Here is a 22,242-nt window from a genome sequence, read left to right as displayed (position 1 = left end):
ATCGGTGACTATTTGGACAACATTCTGATGCCCCACTTCATTTATGGCATCAATCAGCAACTTCGAGATGAAAGTTTTATCTTTGTACTCACCTTCACAATTTATCGCTTTCAGAAACATTGGACCACTTTCACACACAGCCATGATATTAATCAGCGGTCTTCTTTGCACATCTGACCACTTATAACTGCAAATACTAACTCCTTTTTGTTTCCAAGCTGATTTTGTTGGCTCCAACAACTTTTCAATATGGGTTTTTGTTGAATATTCTTTTTCTTAATTCCTATGATCCTCTATCTTTGTAATATGGGTAAATTATATTGGTAAAGTAGGAATAGATTATTTCCTTAATTTAGCTTTTATTCATATTTATAAATTAGGTTGTATCCTTGTTTGATAATCAATGAGAATAATATTTTTCTCTACAATACATTGTTTCTATACTTTCTACATGGTATCAGAAGTTCCGGGAAGTTTCTTGCCATGATCTCGTTCGGCAGTATGGCTTCTTCCGAAGACGACCCACAGCCCAAACTGCCGCCCAACACCCCTACTGCCTCCCCTATTCCCGAAGCCACTCCTTTCTCCTCTATCACATGCCATAAATTAACAGGCCACAACTACCTCCAATGGTCTCAGTTCGTCAAGATGTTCATCTGCGGCAAGGGAAAGGAGGATCATCTCTCCGGTGCCTCGACGTGTCCCGCCGCCGGTGATGCTAAATTCAAACTGTGGACTGCCGAGAATAATATGGTTATGTCGTGGCTCATTAATCTTGGACACCAAGCGTGTCTTCCAATTTCTGTTGGGCCTCCATCCATCTTTCGATGCTGTCCGGGGCCGAATTTTGGGCACCAAACCACTGCCTGGCCTTCGTGCCGTCTTTTCTGAGGTGCGCCATGAAGAAAGTAGGCGCCACTTGATGCTGGGCTCTCCTGGTTCTTCTCCATCTGTCGAGGGGTCAGCCCTTGCCACTCATCGGCCCACTTTTAACACAGGCCCAGGACCCCCAGCCCATCCACCAGCAATCGCTGCCCCCTTTGGTGAGCCTAACATCCGCAATGGTAGACCATGGTGTCCAAAGTGTAAACGGCCAAATCACACCCTCGACACTTGCTGGCGCATCCACGGGAAACCAGCCGATTGGAAGCCGGCTAGGGCTCGTCAGTCCATCGCCGCTGCCACTGACAGTTCCTCCTCCACCCCGCTGCCTTTCACCAAGGAACAATTGGAGATGTAGAAAACCATGTTCACTCCATCCGCTTCTTCCCCGTCTCTCCTAGGGGCTGGTAACATTGCCCATCACTCTGGTATTGCTCACTGTGCCAATGCTCTGCTTTCGAAACCCATATTATCTGATGTCTGGATTGTTGATTCGGGTGCCTCCGATCACATGACTGGGAATTTTTTGTTATTTGACTCTTATCGTCCTTGTGAGGATTCTCGTTCCGTTCGCATTGCTAATGGGACTACCTTCTCGGTGGTTGGTATTGGTTCGGTTACTCTCAACAGGGATATTAGTTTACAGTCTGTTCTCTTCGTGCCCGAGCTTACGTGCAATTTATTATCTGTCAGTCAACTTAATTCCTCTGTTCATTGCCGGACTGTATTTAATAGTGACTCTTGTCTCTTTCAGGATCTGGCTTCGGGGAAGACGATTGGCTGTGCTGATCTTCGTGCTGGTTTATACCTTCTCCGTATGGACGCTTCTCCCAAGAATGGGCCTCCTCGTGTTCCTGCCTCATTGTTTTCTACTTCCTGCTCCGTGTTTAATTCCAATAGGGATAGTGACTTGTTATTATGACATTATCGCTTAGGGCATCCAAACTCTTTGTATCTCTCCAAGTTGTTTCCATATCTTTTCAGTAATAAAAATTCAAAGTTCTTACAGTGTGATATTTGTCAGTTTTCTAAACACACACATCGCTCTTTCACGTCTCAACCTTACACACCATCAGCCCCATTCTCCCTTATCCACAGTGATATCTGGGGTCCGTCGCGTGTGAATAATGTCACTGGCACCCGCTGGTTCCTCTTATTCGTAGATGATCATACACGGGTCTTTTGGGTCTTCTTGATGAAGGAAAAATCTGAAGCCACATCCTTGTTCAAAAATTTCCATACCATGATCCAAACACAATTCTCAGCTAAGATCCAGATACTCCGTTCTAATCGAGCCCGTGACTTTTTTAATGTTGTATTGGGTGATTACCTTGCCCTTCATGGCATTGTTCATCAAAGCTCGTGCGTTGACACCCCTCAGCAAAACGGGGTCGCTGAACGTAAAAATCGTCATTTGCTTGAGGTCGCTCGTTCTCTTTTATTCACGACCAAAGTACCTAAACACTTCTGGGGCGAAGCTGTCTTGACTGCCACATACTTGATTAATCGCATGTCTTCTCGGGTACTGAAAGTCAACTCCCCTGTCAGTTCCTTCCTTGCCTCATTTCCAAACACACATCTTATTCAGTCTCTTCCCTTCAAAGTTTTTGGTTGCTCTGCCTTTGTCCATATTCATTCCCAGCACCGCAGCAAACTTGACCCTCGAGCCCTCAAATGCATTTTTCTTGGGTACTCATCCAATCAGAAAGGCTACAAATTTTATTCCCCCATCACTAGAAAATTCTATCATACACTGGATGTTACCTTCTTCGAAAATGAGCCTTTCTACCCCAATTTCTCCATTCAGGGGGAGCGTAGTAGTGAATCTCCAAATTGGGATCCTTTACTACTTGAACCCTTGCATCATCCAGAATCGAATCCTTCATTTGACCTCCAGTCAACTCTGCCTGAGTCTCCGCCTGACCCCGCTCCTCGTTAAACACCTCTCAAGGTTTATTCTAGGAGACATAAGCTTCAAACGAGGAAGCCACATGAACCAGTACCAAATCATCCAGACCATGACACTTCTCCAAAGTCAAAATCTACAAAAGATGACCAAGGTACTGTTGACCTCAATTATGATTCGAATAATGATGACATACCTATTGCATTGAGAAAAGGGAAAAGGGCATGCACTCAACATCCAATAAGTAACTTTGTCTCATTTGAATGGTTATCACCTGCATATCGTGTTTTTGTTTTTGGTATAGATAAAGTTCAGACTCCATCTTCTATCGAGGAAGCCTTCAAAGATCCAAAATGGAAAACAGTAGCCTTTGAAGAAATCAAAGCCCTCGAAAGGAACCAAACCTGGCAGATTACTGAACTTCCACTAGGGAAGCGAACTGTGGGGTGCAAATGGATCTTTACAGTCAAACATAAGCCGGATGGAAGCATTGAACGGTACAAAGCACGTCTAGTTGCAAAGGGGTACACACAGTCATATGGAATTGATTATCAGGAGACATTTGCACCAGTTGTCAGACTTAACACTATCAGAGTACTTTTCTCCATTGCGGCAAATCTCGATTGGCCCTTATTCCAATTGGATGTAAAAAATGCTTTCCTGAATGGTAATCTTGAAGATGAAGTCTACATGGACATACCTCCAGGATTTATGCCAGAAACAATGAAGAACAAAGTGTGCAGGCTGAAAAAATCTTTGTATGGGCTGAAACAATCACCTAAAGCATGGTTTCATCGGTTTACAAATGTGCTGACTAGTGATGGATATTTACAGTGTTAGTCTGATCATACTCTGTTTCTTAAAAACTCTGATGGTAAGGTTACAATTCTTATTGTCTATGTGGATGACATTGTTCTTACTGAAAATCATGAGAGGGAAATGAATCGGATAAAAGGTGTCCTTTCAAAAGAATTCGAAATGAAGGACCTTGGACCGCTTAAATATTTTCTAGGCATGGAAGTGGCCAGATCTTCAATTGGGATTTCAGTCTCTCAGCGGAAGTATGTTCTTGATTTATTGAAAGAAACAAGAATGCTAGGGTGCAAACCAATTGACACCCCAATGGATCCAAATGTCAAGATAGGAACTGAAGAAAATCATGCACCTACTGACAAAGCCAGATATCAACGATTGGTTGGTAGACTTATATATCTTTCTCATACCCGACCAGATATTGGATTTGCTTTGAGTGTGATCAGTCAACATATGAATAACCCAACTGTAGAACACATGGAAGCAATATATCGCATACTGAGATATCTAAAGGGAACATCTGGAAAAGGATTACTCTTTAAGAAAACTACAGTCAGAAATGTGAAAATATTCTGTGATGCAGATTGGGCTGGTTGTCCAGTTGACAGAAGATCTACTTCTGGGTACTGCTCTTTTGTGTGGGGGAATCTTGTGACTTGGAGGAGTAAAAAACAACCAGTTGTAGCTCGTAGCAGTGCAGAAGCTGAATATCGTGCATTGTCCAATGGGATATCTGAAGGAATGTGGATAAAAAGGTTGCTCACCGAGTTGAGATTAGAAGATAATCATCCTATAGATATGATGTGCGACAATCAGGCTGCCATAAAAATTGCCAGAAACCCAGTGCACCACGATCGAACCAAACATGTTGAAGTAGACAGACACTTCATCAGTGAAAAGATTGAGCAGAAAGTAATCAATCTCCAGTATATTCCTAGTCACTTACAAATTGCAGATATCCTGACAAAAGCTCTTGTTCGACATACATTTGATGAGTTGATGTCCAAGCTGGGCATGATAAACATTTACTACCCAGCTTGAGGGGGAGTGTTGAATATTCTTTTCCTTAATTCCTATGATCTTCTATCTTTGTAATATGGGTAAATTATATTGGTAAAGTAGGAATAGATTATTTCCTTAATTTAGCTTTTATTCATATTTATAAATTTGGTTGTATCCTTGTTTCATAATCAATGAGAATAATATTTTTCTCTACAATACATTGTTTCTATACTTTCTACAGTTTTTCCTTTTTCAAGAAGTGAAGTTCTCAATAAATTGTATCCGGGTGAAAGATATCCTAGAATCGTTCGTTGAGTAGCCAAACTGAAAGCACGAACATAATGAAGATTCCTGACAATATTGAAAGATAATCCCCGGTGTAAAACAACCTAGCAATTTCAGAGTGAAGTTATCTCTAGCATTCAAGTTAAAAGCTTTTTCAAGAGGGTCAAGTGTTCCTTTCCTTTTCTTCGTTGTATCATCAATTTGCAAGGAAAAAGGATCACTAAATGAGGATTTTGAAACCATGTTTGATGATACAGATGATGAAGGCAGTGGAACTTCTTTCGATTTAGCATTCTTCTTTCTCAGTTCCGCGTCATCCACAAGCTGTTGCATACGCTTGATTTGATCCACTGTAACAGCCGTACAACCAGCAATTCCAACACTTTTTTGTTTTAACAAGTGTCCTTTCACCCTCGAATATGATCCTTTGCACATTTTAGTGCATATATTGCATGACCAAGTGGCATTTCCTCCTCCCTGGCTGCCTTTTCCACTTTGGTTACAAATCTCCACAAAGGAGAATAATCATCAGCATCCTCTTGTCCACCCTCATTTTGAATATTTTCCATTGCAATTAGCCTAAAAATAACACAAATATATCGATAAATATAATTTACAACGTCCTACATAAGCTATTCAACAAGTTATTAAAGGTGCAAACTGCAATGTAAATGGGCAGAGCCACAAAATTACATAAATATGCTATCCTTAGAGATTGTCTACTGTAAAAAATTTATTTTTGATTTTAGCATAACAATTATCAAATAATCAACAAATCATTCAACAAGAAATAAGAAAACACAATTCTGAAATCTCAAAAGAAAAAACAAGTATTTAAGAAATAAAAAAAATAACAAACTTACCAGAAACTGGAGGCTGCGTGCGGCACCTAAGGCAGCGGCGTGCGGCGGGCAACGGGCGGTGGAAAAGTTCAGGAGTGGTGTTGGTGATGATCGACGATGAGAAGCAGAAATAACGAAGAGAGAATGGAGAAGTAGCGAAGAAGAAATAATGGATGTCTGATGCGTTAGGGTTTTTTAAATCCAATACAAATTATTATATTTATTTATAAGTCCTTATAAATTTATAATTTTTCAATTGAACCCTTAAAATTTTAAATTATTTGCGATTTAGTCCAAACGTACCCGAAAACGTACCCGGGACGTACCCAAGTCGTACCCAGATCGTATCTAACTGGTCAAACATGAAAAAGGTCAACGACACGGGTTTGACCGTATCCAACACGCGTATCCGCGTGTCGTACCCGTACCCGTACCCGATACTCCAAAAATTTTTTTTCCAGCAATACCCATGCTACATAGAACTTCATAAAGGAGACGATTGAAGAAAGCATAATTTGTACTCCTTTGGTTCCCAATACAGTGCAGATAGTTGATGTCCCAACCAAGGGGCTGTCAATACAATTATTTGAAGAACAAGTCAACAAGTTGGGCATAATACATATCTTCTCACCAACTTGAGTGGGAGTGTTGAGAAGTTTATTTAGGAAAGATTTGTTCAAGATATGATTTGATTTGATCAAAGATTTGGTGGGATATGATTTTGAGTTTTTTCTGTCTATTTAACGTGTATCAATTGTTAAGTTTATATACACAGAAAAATAGGAGATGCTAATTTTTCTCTCCAATCTATCGTGTTCTATAATTCTACAAAATGCATGAGGAATAATGAATCAACCGTTAACAAACCCCATCTCAGAGAAGAATAGGCTCTTTGGATGCCTGTGCAACTGAATCGGTTTGCTCCTGGAGATCTTGCCAATGAAGATTGCATTTACATCTCTTTGGGGTTCCTTCCCAAACTGAAAACTGAACATAAAAATAAACAAAGATGTATATTATCTTCCACATATTTAGAAGAATCGAGATTTCACTTTATAGAGGATATCCGAATAGGTAAAAGTCTGCATATAAAATTCAACCATTATAAGGCTCTATTTCTGAAATATATGGCAATGCTAAGTGCTAACATCTATTATAACTGATACTATAAAATTTGATAAAATTAAAGCTCAGAAGCATTGGAGAAAAAAAGAAACCCTTAGGATTTCTTTCAATAGAAGCACTTCCTTAGTATTGTTGTGAAGGTATAATCATACTCCAATGTCATCCAACCGGTATGCTTCTGCAGGATTTACGAAAATCATGATTGAGGGGAGAGAGTGAGAATGATTATTGTAGATATTGTATCAATTATTTCCTCCAAATACAGTAAGAAAGTAAGAATTTGTCAAGTTTTAAATGCCACGGCAAGCTTCGCTATCCATAGGTAATAGAAATATCTACTCAGGCATAGGGACTGATTTACAAGGACAGCAACTGCCAGTTAATTAATAAATTAAGATCCTGAATATCTATTTTTCCCATGCTATCAACATTTTACAAATTATTTAAATTCCTCTTCTTCCACTTTTCTGTTCCAGTTTATATATCAAATGAAATGGCTCAAGTAGTCGAGCATTTTACTCTGAATTTAGAGCACATGATGTTCAATCAAATCTTTGTATGCTTGTTTCAGTATCTCATGGGAAACCACTTGACCCATTACTCAAATAAAAGTTTTAGAGATTTGATAGACAATATTTAGCAGCTGTAGAAACTTCAACCAGAGGCAATGCCTCCTGCTTTCATCCACATATAACCTTTAAAATAAATTTCAATGCCTGTATTCACAAGCTTCAAAATTTAAAAAAATTCCCCAAAAATAATCTAGCGCAAGTGTGAAGTCTAAAGCTTCTCCTTGCACCTGCAGGTATATCGACATGGAGAAAACATACCAAAGTAGGGTGGTAAGAACAACTTAACAGTATTGTTTTTTTCCAACTAATTTACTATTGGCATTCTCCGGAAATTGGAACCAGAAGGTAACGAAAATTAAAACTTTTCATTCAGGGCTCCTGAGAATAATTGATTTGCGTTCAATTCATACAATCAATCCCTACATAGAACCATGCATGAATATTATTCCTCATAACTTCTGTCGTGATGGAATATTGGTTTTGTCCCGTATCAAACTGCAACGGCAGAACTTTGCTGCTATACACGATCTGCCTTACTATCCGGTCCACCAACCCAAATGAACTACCGTCACAACATTGGCAACAGATAATATATGAACCAATACGAACAAGCTAATCCAAAATCGTTGTTAATACAACTAAAATTATGTATAATATGGCTTAGAACTAAAAAATCAGCTGCAGCAAAATTCACCAGAGTCGCACGTTTTCTTAGGTGAGGGGGGGTAAGATTTAGATTTTTTAAGGCTGAAACCAACCCCCTAATATTTTGAAACCGTCTTTTAACAGACATATACAAAGTATCCTATTTGGCTTAAAAATAAGACTCTTCATTAGTTAAGTTTCAGTCAAAAAAGTTAAAAACTAACAAATATTCTCAAATTCTAAGACAAAATTACCCATATCTTTCAAACCATGGTCCACAAAAATATATTGCATTTACTCTGGTGAGGGTGACGAACTTGTTACTATGGTACCCATATCACTATTTTCGCACCCTTCAAAAAATGGACACCCTTCTCAGTTTTCTTTCTACCTTAAATTAGCTTATCGATTATCAAAGCATTTCAATTTAATTTATTGAATTGTGATTACTGTAAGAAACCTTACGTCACAATACCCTAGATACAAATCTTTAGTCAAGAACCTTCGAGTACAGTTGACATACAGTACAATCGTTCAGCTCATATGTGCCGATCGGATCTTGGATATTGACTTTTCGAGGACCCAATATGAATCTAATAACTGTGTGTACATTCCAAAATGTTATATTTATCTGTATATAGCTAGAAGAAAAACTCATGTCTCTTAAACATATGTTTTGTTGTGGTGCCACAAATTTGATTGTTGCACATTCAAGAGCATGTTGACTTCATTTAGTATAATTTCAATAGTCTGAATGTCATATGCATACGGTAGATAAAAATTTAAAAATCCATTAAAATTAGATTGGAGGTGAACTTTAGATTATTAATGATAAGAGCGGGTGATTATTACAGGAACTTTAAGCGTTTCAATTTCGGATTAGAGGATCTACTTTTGGTATTTCCAGTAAAGTTACACATTTACTGACATAACTGGAATCAATTTAATAAAATGATTCAAATATATTATTTAATGAATCTTTGTTATATATTATTTCCTATCGCTTATGCCAAAACTTACGAATATTGTCAAATATTTATTATGTTCATATTTTAACCACCAAATCAAATTTCCAATTTTAAAAGGTTGGTGGCACCAAAAAATATTTAAGTGATACCAACAATACAATGTCAGGACGATTCATGTACAACAAATAAGTCAACCACTTTAAATGTTTGGTATCACCTATCACACTGCACAACCAAAGCTAATGATCACATCATCAACTTTGCTATTTGGGTTCGAATGCTATTTGGGTTATTGTTCGAAACTAACAAGCCCCATTATAGCAAAAAGATCAAACCAGTCTTTTTATTCCATAAAAACGAAATTCAAATTTACAACTCGAAAACAATAAATGAAAATATATGAAAATGAATTGTATGAGGAAATATGATATAACTACAACTTCGGGAATAAATCAATGCCTCCCTCCCCTCCATTTGTATAGTAGGGGTTGACCACAAGGTGTAGAAGACAAGCCAGGGACGACTGGACGAGAATGCTTTGATGTCAAAAAGTTGTGATGTGACATTTTATATTTTTTTCATAATTTTGTATGGGCGCGGGGTCCATGCAGCCTCAGGGTGGGTGCTTGTGTCTATTCATTTCAGCGTAATTTCATTTGAATTTCAAGGAAAAGGGGATCCGTGTGGGTGGTGCTTAGGCATGGGGTCCGCGCTTGCTCAATCACATGTTGCGCGAACTATAGCAAATTCAAAATATTTATCTGTGTGTGAGCATGGTTGTTGAGAAATAAGAAATTTCCAGAATATTTAACAACTAGCCGCTGCAATATAGCATCTTACAGAAAGGATAATCACATCCGTTTCAAGAAAGTGTCAAACAATAACTCAGACAGGCAGATAAAAGCCATAGGATGATTTTCCACGGACATAGTCATAAATAACTTCATTAATTACCTGAATCACGTGGTTTCAAGACATGAAAATGCTGCAATCACTCATGTACAACCACCACATAGTATCCAACACAAACACGAACAAAGGTAGGAGGAAGTGGAGGAATCAAAGAATTACCGTTTGCGAGACTCGATTCCCACCATCCGCTCATTCATATCCCGATGGCTCCGCCTACCGCTGGCCGTCAGCTCGTGTAGTTAACTCTGTCATTGCTTTCTTTGATCTGCTTGATCCTTTTTAATATCCGTTGAAAGGAGTTTGTTTCCGGTTAAAATCGTGCTACCAGCATAAATCGTGTAGCGCTTTCAGTTCATCATAATGGTTACTTTACAAATTACAATTTAATGTTATTCTCTTGTTTTCTTTTCCCTTTGTTTTTTTTTTTTTGCCCCCGAAACGATTGTGTTTATATGGGGTTAAAAATATTATTTAGGTTCTAGTAACAGCTTTAATTACTGTATTCATTTGTCACACAATTATTTCTATTTGGTCTGAGTGTCAAAAAAATTTGTTAATCTTTATTCTGATTTCGAGAATCGGAGTGTGTAGATTTAGCTCAAATTTGATGGTTGTACTAACTCGCGTATTATGTTCGTGTTTCCTCTTTCAATTTGTTTTAGATCCTATTCGTGATGTTAGATAGTTACCGGTAATAAAGTCAATGATTATCAATTCGTTTGATTCTTCTTGATGGATTCTGATTTGTGTGGTTCATAACAATGACAAGAATATAGTTTGAAAGAAGAGCCGAGAAATGATTCATTTCAACAATACATCGAAAGAGTAAACTCCATGCGTAATAAAATTACAAATCAGGACACAAATCCCAACAAGACGACTCAGTGATCCGTGTGTGTGCATCAATCAAAACTATTTATCCACCTCAAGATTTAAGCCCTGATGTAAAAAAAATACAGATAGCAACCCCAAACTTCAAATCCCTTTGGTCGAAGGCACCTAGCTGAGAAGACGGTTCCTGTAGCACGAACATATCCTTAATGCAAGATGGCAAGCTTAGAATGAATCTCAAACGATTTACCAGGAATCAAGTAATATATTTGCTGTTTCTTGTCTGTCTTTTAGTAGTGTCAAGTTGTGTAGGTGGTGCATCTTGCGCCTTCTGCTCAATAGTACAAGCGCTGGCTGTTGCCGGATCTTTCTCAACTTTCCCTTTTCTGGATTTCCTAATTCCAGAATTCTCTCCATTTGTGTTGGTTACCAGATTTTCCACACCTGCTCCGGGATTAAGCGTCTGAGGGGTAACCTGATTGGATGGTGTATTTTTTGTTATAATAGGAGCTTGAGACTCGTGTGGCTTCTCAGGTGTATTTGATTCCATCCGTGGTTGATGGTTATGGCTCCATCGGGCATTTTCAAACCATTTACTAACCTGCATGACAAACGTTCGTACATTGTAACAAGATATAATGCTTGCAAAATGACCACATTGAACTGTGGATCCGAAATAAAGGAAATATACATATGCAGACCTGCTGAAGTGTTAGACCTAGCTCTTTAGCCAAGTTTTCTTTTACATCTCTTTTGGGATATTGATCTTCGTTGAAGGATTGATATAGCCTCTGCATCGACGCAACAATAATATGATCAATCTACAGCCAAATCCCCGAAACTGAGATAATATCATTCTGGTACAAGAGCAAACAGCAGAAGAATAACTGAGGGTAGCTACTTTCTGGGCTATGTATGCACGTCATACGTATACAAATTATTTATATGAATGCTTCTATGCGGGTAAAGCAAGCATTTATGCCACACCTAAATCCTAATAAAGAAATTTTTTAAACATTTTCGCAATAATTGAAAATTTTAGTTCATTATATCAAAAGGGGAAAGCCTGTCGGTTGAGTGGAAGGACCTGTGTTACAGCTTCTCCAAGCCGCTTATGAGCTGGTCTCTTAGTACCAGAACCAGAAGAAACATTTTCAGCTGATGACTTATTTGTGCCACCATCAACAAGGTTTCTACGAGTTCTTTTTGGCAAACGATAAATTTCTTCTTGGTTTTCATCCTTGGTGTCTACAGCGCTCTTTGTAATTGGAGTTCTATTAGGGGACAAAACCATGGTTTTGTCACAACTAATCCTCCTCCGTTTGGGAGGAGCAGTATCATCAAAATCTTCATCACTTGAATCAGAAGAACTTGCACCAAACTCCTCATCACTTGAATCAGAAGAAGAGTTTCCATATGTTTCCTTCAGATACACGGTCATTACACCAATAGTCAACACAAATACAAGAAATGGATTAAGGTCAAGAAATAAAATCCTTTATTCTAGCAGTCTACTCTCGTGAATGATAGCATAAAGATGATCAAAGAACAATGCAGATATTTTCATCAATAAAATGCGATTGAATAAACTGTTCGGTTGCATAAGGTAACTTCTTATGCTCTAGTCAAATATTTATTTTCTGCAATTCAAATAATAAAAAAAACAGTAAATTATATGGGATCATTGGCATAGAAACTCAAAACCCATGATAATAGAAATATTACCAATTACCATAAATCAAACAAAGCTTTTATGGTACTTTAATAGTTTAATTAGAATTAAAGTGTACCATCCATATTTTAAGTGTCATCTAAATTATTCAGCTCAAGAAATAAGGTCTTTCTGATGCAATTAAAAAAATTTGTTAACAAACTTTTCCCAGCTTGATTAGGGTACTCAGCAGCCAAATACAAATTAAATGAAATCTAAGTTAAATTCTGTTCAATCCAAAATAGCAGAAGTTGCTGGACAGTTTTCTAGAAATTAACAGAATATGTTGCTTGGGAAAAACTTATTCAGCAACCAAAAATGGAGTATAAGATTGCCATAAAAGGCAGTAACACATGGACAACCATGCCATAAACCTTAACCATGCTATTAACACCACATTATTTCACAGATTTGCAAATTGAAAATTGAGAGTGCGTGTATGAATGTTATATTATCATGTCTATGCATCCTATGAGAGTGCACATAGAGAAACTCACTTCAAGCAATTTTTTGTAGTCTAACCGTTCTACATGTCTTTTGTCAGACAGAGACTGGTCACTAGTGTGCAGAAGGTAATCGAGCTCAGCTTTTAGTCCCTTCATTTTACCCCCTGCAGCATTTTCTTCTTCAGCGGCTTCGGAGGGCAATTTGCAGTCTGATGAAGGCGAAATGTATTCTGGATCTTTATCAGTCATGGTGGCATCATCAAGTAGAGCACCAAGATCCTCTGAATCGGAGGTAAAATCAGAACTTGAATTACTCAGCTTCACCTGCTCATCTTTATCTGGAGCTGTGGGATCAAAATCATTGTCAGCTGAATCATCAGAAGGAAGCTCCAGATAATTGTCCTTATCCGGAGCAGTTGCCAAGCCATCTGATGCTGAAAAATAACTGGATTCATCAGAACTGGATTCATCCCCTTGAATCTTTACTGTCTGCGGCTTATCAGGGTCAAAATCATCATCCTGAGAATCATCTGACGACCCATAACCGACATCCAGTTTCTTTCCAGCTGCAACAGCCTCAGGAAAGATCTTCTGCACAAAGAGACGACGGATTATAATTAGTGGCTAAGGTCAAGATATAGAAAGAATAATGCATAACAATGAATAGACAGACCTCCCAACCATCATCTATGTCGAGATTCGCTCCCTGAAAATCCTTCAGCATATCAATGCAATCAGCTTTACAATCACATCCAGGACAAAGCCAGCCTTCATCATCCGGAGGAACTGCAAATAACACCATCAAAGAGTGGATAAACTAAAGGCCGATGACAAGGTATAACCAGGATATGCTAAACAAAAACTAAAAATCCGCTATAGAACTTACTCTGCGCTTTTAACAGAGGTGGTTCCAAGCAAAACTGGTGAAATCCACGTTCACAGGTACCATCACACAGGATTATATCATTATCAAGTGATACATCCCTTGAGCCACATTTTGAGCAGAAAATCTGCAAAAAAAGAATACGGATGCTCAAGCATTCCTGAATGCCAATTCTGCGGCATTAAGGTATACGTCCAATCTTGTCAAAACAAAATAAATGTCATCATCATTAGGAAGAAGTCTTCTCTACAATTTTGAAGTTTCCGCAATTAAGCACACAATCCAAAATGAAATAAAGTTTCAAAAAATGAACTAATTCCCAAAAACCAGCCATAATGGAAAAACAGCTGTAATGTAGCAATTTGTGCTATTATATAATTTTAAGGAAAAAGAGAACTTTCATTGAATCAAAAGAATAAAATACCAATTAGAAGAAGAATGACGTGTGATAGCCTCGACAATGTTTTTGCAGGGAAATAATATGAAAATCAATAAAAACATCCCAAAACATTTTAAAAAATGTTTTTCTCTCCCTACTTTAAGCTCTTAATGTTGGTCAGGTTATTACTTGTGTGAATTTTCCTTTAACGTATAATTTAGATAGAAAAAGGTCCCCAGATTATTAGACTTGGTTCACTGAAAACCATGAAGGGCAAAAAGTAGTAAAACAACAAATAACCCTACATCTTCGCTGTCTATCTCTCCAACAGAGTCGAAGAGAGATTCTGGAAGTTTTCCCACAGTAAGTGACAGATCAAGAATCCGAAATAATTCCCTGATCCTCAATTTGTAACGCGAAATATGAGATTTTGCGTGTTGGAGTTCCTTCTCAGGCTTTAATTTTTCCATGCTGCAAAAAGTTAAAGAAAATCACATAGGTTGCAATTTTAATTATCAGAAACAGTTTGAAAATGAATGAATGGTGGAACGACAACAGCAATGATAAGAAAGACCAACCCAAAACATGTCATCCATTCATTCACCAAACCAAGGATGGAGGCTTCTATTATCAAACATTAAATCTTTAATCCTAGACATTCAAAAATCAAATTGGAAAACCTTCCATAAAATTTGAGCCACATTAACCAAAGTGAGGCAGCTCGTACACATATTGAAGGATTGTCCTTCGACCACTAAACCCCCCCATGCTTCGGTTTAAGGATATCACATTGTAATAAGATTCTTATAAATGATGGTGGAAAGAGTTCGTTGCTGCATATATATGTGGATAGAGGAACACATTTTAAATTTAATTGAAAAAAGGTTTGATAAACAGCGATAGCTAGAAGTAATTAATGCCTATGGTTATTAAAGCACATGGCGCACTAAAGCTTATATGTATTGTAGAGCCTACACATAATCCGAAGCACACACTTTATTAAAGTGAAACCCTAAATAATGATATGCTAAATGAAAATATCTAAAAAAATTAAATATCTAAAATGTAAATATCACAAAAATTTCATCGCATACAAGGCAATTTGTGATTTACAAATTATTAAGAAAACACTAAGGTTGCGCTTGAGTTGATGGATTTACTTTGAAGGAAGATAGAGAAATAGATTTCAAATGACACTCGTCTTAAGTGTAATTAAAATCCACTACAATCACAATTAAAATTGTTTAACTTGATATAGAGTGCTTTTGAAGTTAACTTGAGTTATTTCCAACCAAGCGAGAAAAGAATTTAAAATCATCAAATCTATCATCTCACATCCATCAATTAATCCAAACATAACCTAAAACAAAATTCATTAGGACATGAGCAAAAATATATGCTAATCATCTTGTATTTCATCGTTGATTTACCATATCTATATTTAGTGAGACAATACGGGTTACAGGATAATGGTTGGGATGCGGGATTAGCAAGAAATGTCACATTTAGAAGCCCATGGTAGTTTATCTCTATAATATACGGGGCTTCTCTTCAGTCGGTGAGGGAGTGGTAAAAAGGGGTAACTAAATCAGGTTCTGGAAGGATAGGTGGTGGGGGGATTCATCTTTTAAGGCTACGTTTGGTTCGGAGGATGAGATTATTGAATGAATAGTATATAAATGAAAAAAAAATGATTGACGTAGAAATGTAATGCAGGATGATAAACACTAGTTTAACCAGTGTAACAAACAATAATCCAGTCTAATCCTTTGTACCAAACATGCCATTAAGAGTCTTTATCCATCTTTATTCCAGATTTCAGTCGATTAACTCTTCCAGCTCTGCAATTATTACTTGGGGCATGCATTTTCGGCGGGATTTGAGGGACGGGGACGGGGACGTGAACGAGTTGAGTCTTTTGTTAGGTTCTTTAGAGCAGGTCAGGTAGGTCGAAGGGGTTGCAGATATTAGAAAATGGGTTGGGGGATCATTCAGGGATTTTTTCTGTCAAATCTTTCTACGAGTCTTTCTTTTCAGTCAGTGGTTTTCCTTGATTCTCTCTTTTTCATGTCATCTAGAAAGTACCCACCAATCGAAGGTTCAAGTTTTGTTGTGGATTGTGATGCAGAGAAAGTTGTCAGCTTGTGAGATGATGCAAAAACGATTGCGGACTAGTTCTCTTTGTCCGAGGTGGTGCATGTTGTGTCGGCAAGAGGTGGAGAGCCAGGACCATATGTTTATTCACTGCCTTGTCACGAGACGTTTGTGGTTCAGAGCACTGGAAGAGTTGGGTTTGGTTTGGGTAGCTCCGAGGTCAACGAAGGACTTATTTGATGCTGATCTTGGTGGTGATCTTTGTAGGAAGGGTAGAATTTTTGGTCGGTGGTAGTTCACTGCATTTGAAGGTCAGTTTGGTTGGAGAGGAATGGAAAGTTTTTTGACAATATAGCAGAGTCGGGAGAAGAATGTTGGGATAAAATTAAGATTCGGGCATCTACATGGATTAGGAATCATAAAGAGTCTAAGGCATTTGCCGTTTCAGATTTGGTTAGGGATTGGAGCTCTATATATTGTTTCCGAGCTTTAGTTGTTTAGTGTACGGATCTCTTATCCTCTTTTTGTAATTAATATCTGATTATTATATAATAATTTAATTTCCTATTAAGGAAAAAAAAAAGTAATTACATACGCTACCCCTGTTGAAATGCCGAGATTGCCAAAAACCCTTTATGAAAAAGGGTTGATTTTTTAACTCCCTGTATTTCTTAATCTTGAGCACAAACATCCCCATGTTTTCGAATTTTGAGAACACAACCCCTTGTCCATACGTGTTTTTAGGGGTATGTATGCTCAAAATTTGAAAACACAAGGGTTAATAATCATTGGGATTTTTTAGCAATCTCATGATTTCACATGGCTAGTGTATGCAATTATCCCAAAAAATAATTACCATATCTATGTTGAAGGCGCACTTAAAAGTGGCCTTAAACCTTTAAAACACTTCACTTGCACTTTGTGGTTAAGGCAAGGTCTTCATTGAAGGATTGTGCCTTACCTTGTGTCAAGGAGCAAAAGCATAGGCTCAACTAGTTTTGAGCCAGGCACATACCTTGTGGGCTTTTCATAAGACGTTAAGGTCAGAAACCAAGCACGTCAACTTTATCAGCCATAGAAATGGGTTAACCCATGTGATCCAATTTATGAGACTCAACTCCACTCAGTGTTCTAATTGGTGGTCGAGGGCCGTCTCCCTTGGCATCAGTGTTCGAAAACTCGGCCTAGGCGGCCGCCTATGCGCTAGGCGGCCGCCGGCCGCACCGAAAAAGTGGTAATCGGTCGCCCTAGGCGTCCTGGCCGCTTAAGCGGCAGTAAGCGGCCCTAGGCGCCGCCTAATCGGGTTGTGCGGCGTAGGCACTGCAGAAGAAGATGTAGGCGGCAGAATTCTGTGGAAGAAGAAGAAGAAAGGCGAAGAAAGCTGCAGAAGAAAGAAGAAGATGCAGAGGTGGCTGAAGAATGAAGACGTTTTATTTAGGTTTTGTTTTTTAGGTTTTGTTTTTAGGCTTTTAGTTAAAAGCCCAACTACCTTAAAAAAGTTAAAATCCCAATAAAAAATGAAAGCCAATTTTTTAAGGTCTTAAACTAAAGTCCAATAAGCAAACTCAAGTTTACCCTAACTTGAAAGATAATGATATATATTAATCTGTAATAAAAATTTGAGGTAGAAAATTTTTTTGAAGGGATTTATGATTATTTTTGTTCATATCGGGGAATCCGCCTAGCGGCGCCTAGTCCCCGCCTAGGCGGCCTAGGCGCTAGGCGCTAGGCGGGCGAATTAGAACCATGCTTGGCATCAGGCAGTCCAAGGCTAGTAGGCGGGCGAGGCAGACGAGCAGGCGGGTGAAGCGGTTGAGTGGGCAGGCGGTCAATCAAAGTTTATGAATTTAAAAGCCCTAATTATAAAAATGCATTCCACTTTCTTTAGTTTTTCTTTTTGGTTTAAAACATGCTCCACCATCAGCCAACACCCTCCTCAAACCGCCCACATCCACCAGCCACCGCCGTCTCTAGCTGCCATTTACTACTATTTTTTATGAATTATCTTGTTAGTTTGCATAACTATATTTATTTACACCTTGTCTAAATTGTATTATATTGTATGAAGCTTCTTTATGCATAAGTATATTTAATTACATATATTACATAAAAAATTACCAGGATAATTGCATATACTACCACTGTTAAATCATGAGATTGCTGAAAACCCCCTATTGCTATTAACCCCTTGTGTTTTGAAATTTTGGGCACAAATACCCCTGAAAACTCGTACGGACAAAGGGGTTGTGTGCTCAAAATTTGAAAACATGGCAAAGTACGTGCTCAAGATTAAAAAACAGGGAGCTAATAAATCATTCTTTTTTCATAGGGGGTTTTAGCAATCTCGGTATTATACAAAAGTAGTGCATGCAACTACCCCTTATAACTACTTGTAATTACATTTACCTATAAAATAATTGCTAAAAAAATTCAACCGCCTAAGTGGTACGCGGTCACTGACCACCCCGCCAACGCTTCATGCCATTTACAACATTGACTCCACTATACAAAGTGCAATCTGGGTCATTACTTCCAAGTTTCAACAACTACAAAACCATAAAAATCATCGCCTAGGAAATCAAAACTTCTGAGATATTGGCATTTTGTATCAATGTTTTATCTCTTGTTGTTTAAAATGTACATGTATATAGTGCCACCCTTGCGCATTTTTTCTGAATAAATAGAGTCGTGATACATTCCTAACTATTGTAAAGGTAAGTCTATTTTCGTCCCCTTCTCGATGTCTGTCTAACGACCTCTATCAATGTTTTGGAATGTTTAAGATCGTCTTTTGTAACAAGTAGACACACGATAAGGACTTATAAATGTTCCTGATCTCGTCTGCAAGTAATAACTATTCATAGTTGGTCAGTCAGTTGGACGTGGCTCTTAGATAGAATTTGTTCATGGATAGAGCTAAAACGAACCAGCCAGCCATCAGACATGGTGGAGCTGGTTGGAAAAATCACAACCCACCTTGGGTTGCGGGTTACATAGGCCAACCGGACTTGGATTGCGGGTTAAGCAGGCCAACCCACCAAAAATTGGAATAGGGAACTTAAAAAAAACACACAATAACAACAACCATATCCATATTTTATAGTACATATATCATTTATTGCATTTGACCAAATGGTTCAACAATCAATATCGTTACCGTTGGATCTTCATTATCTACACATAAATAAAAAAGAAAAATATAAGTAAAATTTTAAATTTTAATTAAGCAATATATCAAGTATCAACTAAGTAAACAAAATAACTCAATAATTTATTAAAATATTTACGAATAATAAAAAATGGGGATGGAGGATAAAAATCGATTGTTTTATAATTAATAAAAATTAATTTTTTTAATAAATAAGGCTGTTGGACTTGGCCCCCAACCCGTAACCCCAATGAGCTGACCCATTTTGACCACCTTTCAAACTAGTTGATAAAATTGTAACACATCGTCCCGCCCTTTTTTTAAACAGGTTGGGTCGACCCGACGAACTGAACCCAAATTGACGGCTCTATTCATGGATGAGCTTCTACCAAACCCAAAGTGACGGCTCTGATCATGAGGTCGTGACACGACATTGATAATATTTAATTCTTGTTTAGAAAATGAGTATGGTGAGTCCCCTTAGGCGAACTTCACATTCCATCCAATCAGAGTTGCCAATTAATCAGGCAAGCCTCTTAATTGAAAGAGTGGCATTTACCATGGATAGAAGGATGTCTTGTGGGTCTTGGTCGCCTGGAAATTTTTCTTCGTTTGATTGAAACCAATAATTTTAGGAGTTGGGACTTATGCTTGTTGGGTAAATAACTCCAAATTGAATAGTTTTAAGACACTTCTAGAGAACAGGAGACATAATTACAGTGTAGTACTACAAAAGGATCTTATTTCTCCAGGTTTTGGAATATGAGGTATTGATATTGTTTTGCAGCTGGGGCCAGCTGAACTGAAGACGGCTATTTGGTTCTGATGACAATTTTAACAGATGAGATGTAGTTATTTATGGCATTACACAATTCGTCAAGTTCAATCCAAGGTGCACCTTGCTCTTTTTTCAGGTAGCTTCTGGTGATGGCCGAAATTAATTGAAGAGATAAAAAGAAACGAAAGGTTTTTCTATGCCATTATTTAACCACATAACATCTTCCACATTTAGCTTGCCTTCATTTACCCATAGGCACACAGAAATTTAAGAGACATACCCACAACCATATACAAGTTGTGGTTACTCATGGCAGTACGTAACCACAAATGTATCCCCGATTAATACAAGTAAAACAACTTCCTATTATCTTAGTTCAGCTAAAATCAATGTCAAAATATGAGAACAGATGGCTACATTAAGAACCATATATCCCATCACATAATATATTCGAGACAGAATCAATGTAACCAGTAAATTCAAATAGCAAATAATATTATAATTTCCAGAGCACACAAATGACAAACCTTTGTCTTTTCCAGCCTTCTGCAGTGTAAGCATCAATTAAGTTTTGCTCACATTTTATCCGGTGCAATAAATATCTTAGATGGGTCTTTGTTCTTGAGAACTCACTGACAGAACCTTTATTCATCTGCTTCTTTTTTCTCCTCTTCCTTTTCTTTTCTCCATCAACACTGCCTTCTTTCACAGTCAGTTCAGGCTCCAGCACCTTGAGTTTCTCTTGAGATTTTGAACGCAGAACCCGGGAGCTAGTAACTGCAGATCTTGATTTAGCTTTATTGTTTCCCAGTTGTGCATCAATCCTGTTATCTTCATTTTCCAGGCGACCAAGACCATTGCTTCTTGGCTCCAATTCTCCATGAGCAGGACTTAAAGAAGCGCGGGCAGCAGGTATATCCAAACTCATAACATTCGCTGGCCCATCATAGGACGGCAATTCCATGTTTTCAGGAATTGACAAAGTATTCACATTTTCCAATAGTGGTTCTCTTTTTTCTGCACTACAATTCTGGAGAGTAACAACAGGATTTGGTCTCATTTCTTTACCCATGGAGATTTCTTCAGTTGAAACTATATTCATTTCATTTTTTTGTTCTCCAGCAAGCTTTATCTGATCCGCAGGTTCAACAACAACTGCATTACAACCTTTGTCTGGCGACAGAGGTTCACAACTTGACTTCTGAGTCAGAATTTCAGAAGCTTTCGATTTTTCAATTTCGTTTGACTCAAGTTCTTGAGCCCCATTTCCCGTTGAACCCATATTGCACTCAGAAACTTCCAGACTTTAGCCGCCTAATTCACTCTCAAAATACTACCCACAATCCAAATCTCCCGTTTCTGCTACAGCATATTGCTCGAGGCCTTAGAATTCCTTCAGCACTGCAATTAACGCTGCTCACATTAACATACATTTACGCAAAAACTGTGATTTTTTAATACTGTAGTTCAATTATAGCCAACGAATGACAATATTCGGTCCTCCAACTCCAAAAGGTTGTCAAGAGAACAACAGCAAAACCCAAGAACTGATTTTCCAACAGAGCCACAATAAATAAAACAATGGCCTGCAACTCACACGCTAACAAAACATTGCAACTAAAATGAAACCAAAACCCAACATAAAAACTAAAAACCAATCAAATTTCCAATTTTCAATTTAGAAATCTTCAAGAACATAACCACATAGCCAAGGAAGCGAAAAGAATGCGAACAAATCAAGCAATTACATGTATCTGCGACGTCGTGGCAACAAAAGAAGCGTGCAGAAAGCTAGGGATTGGTTACCAAAAGAAGAAATCAAAGTTAATACCCCAGGATATTCGGTTTCCAGAAGATTGTTCACACCGCAAATGAAACGCGAAACCGCCGCCAATAATTGCGTGTGTGAGCTTAACACTCTATATCATGCGAGGATGGCGCCGGTTCACGAAGAGAGGGAGACTGCTATTGTGCGCGGTGGACAAGGAAGCATTGAGCGGAAATGATTTACGCCGCATGC

The 22,242-nt window shown here is 38.1% G+C and overlaps 2 protein-coding genes across 6 annotated transcripts in view; both read right to left on the bottom strand.

The window, feature by feature from the left end:
* Positions 1-10,296, bottom strand: part of LOC140864321 (uncharacterized) — a 39,558-nt gene extending 29,262 nt beyond the window's left edge. Inside the window, exons 1-3 of one of the 4 annotated variants that reach the window (XR_012144207.1) lie at positions 10,112-10,296; positions 6,948-7,033; positions 5,752-6,717 (exon numbers count right to left, since the gene is read on the bottom strand). Coding sequence is in view for 1 of the 4 variants with exons in the window: in XM_073268429.1 (XP_073124530.1) it covers positions 6,587-6,717; positions 10,112-10,149 (169 nt within the window). In the remaining 3 variants the exon portion in view is untranslated. Of the gene's footprint in view, positions 1-4,798; positions 5,468-5,751; positions 6,718-6,947; positions 7,034-10,111 lie in introns of those variants that run through there. The other 3 variants (XR_012144208.1, XR_012144206.1, XM_073268429.1) reach the window with 3 other exon arrangements.
* A 435-nt stretch (positions 10,297-10,731) lies between these two features.
* LOC140861104 (pathogenesis-related homeodomain protein-like) lies at positions 10,732-22,242 on the bottom strand. 2 transcript variants are annotated; one of them, XM_073264109.1, is made up of 9 exons: positions 21,971-22,242; positions 20,750-21,623; positions 14,508-14,673; positions 13,827-13,950; positions 13,614-13,726; positions 12,992-13,531; positions 11,871-12,206; positions 11,485-11,574; positions 10,732-11,384 (listed from the first exon to the last, which is right to left on the bottom strand). In XM_073264109.1, the coding sequence occupies exons 2-9, from the start codon at positions 21,502-21,504 to the stop codon at positions 11,040-11,042; spliced, it is 2,469 nt and encodes an 822-aa protein (XP_073120210.1). In that variant the 5' UTR covers positions 21,505-21,623; positions 21,971-22,242; the 3' UTR covers positions 10,732-11,039. The 2 variants fall into 2 exon arrangements, with proteins under 2 accessions (XP_073120210.1, XP_073120209.1); XM_073264108.1 differs by having other exon boundaries at positions 22,054-22,242.

The sequence above is a fragment of the Henckelia pumila genome, chromosome 4 (genome assembly GCF_033568475.1).
Source record: "Henckelia pumila isolate YLH828 chromosome 4, ASM3356847v2, whole genome shotgun sequence".
Classification (NCBI taxonomy): domain Eukaryota; kingdom Viridiplantae; phylum Streptophyta; class Magnoliopsida; order Lamiales; family Gesneriaceae; genus Henckelia; species Henckelia pumila.
This window is presented reverse-complemented; position numbering and strand designations above follow the sequence as displayed.

What these genes read in the sequence shown, in the direction of transcription:
- LOC140861104 (XM_073264109.1), bottom strand. Translation starts at nt 21,504, where the DNA reads ATGGGTTCAACGGGAAATGGGGCTCAAGAACTTGAGTCAAACGAAATT. An exon ending in ACCTCTGTTAAAAGCGCAGA is followed by an intron (nt 13,727 to 13,826) that starts GTAAGTTCTATA and finishes TGTTATTTGCAG; the next exon opens with TTCCTCCGGATGATGAAGGC. An exon ending in TAGGTCTAACACTTCAGCAG is followed by an intron (nt 11,385 to 11,484) that starts GTCTGCATATGT and finishes TTTGTCATGCAG; the next exon opens with GTTAGTAAATGGTTTGAAAA.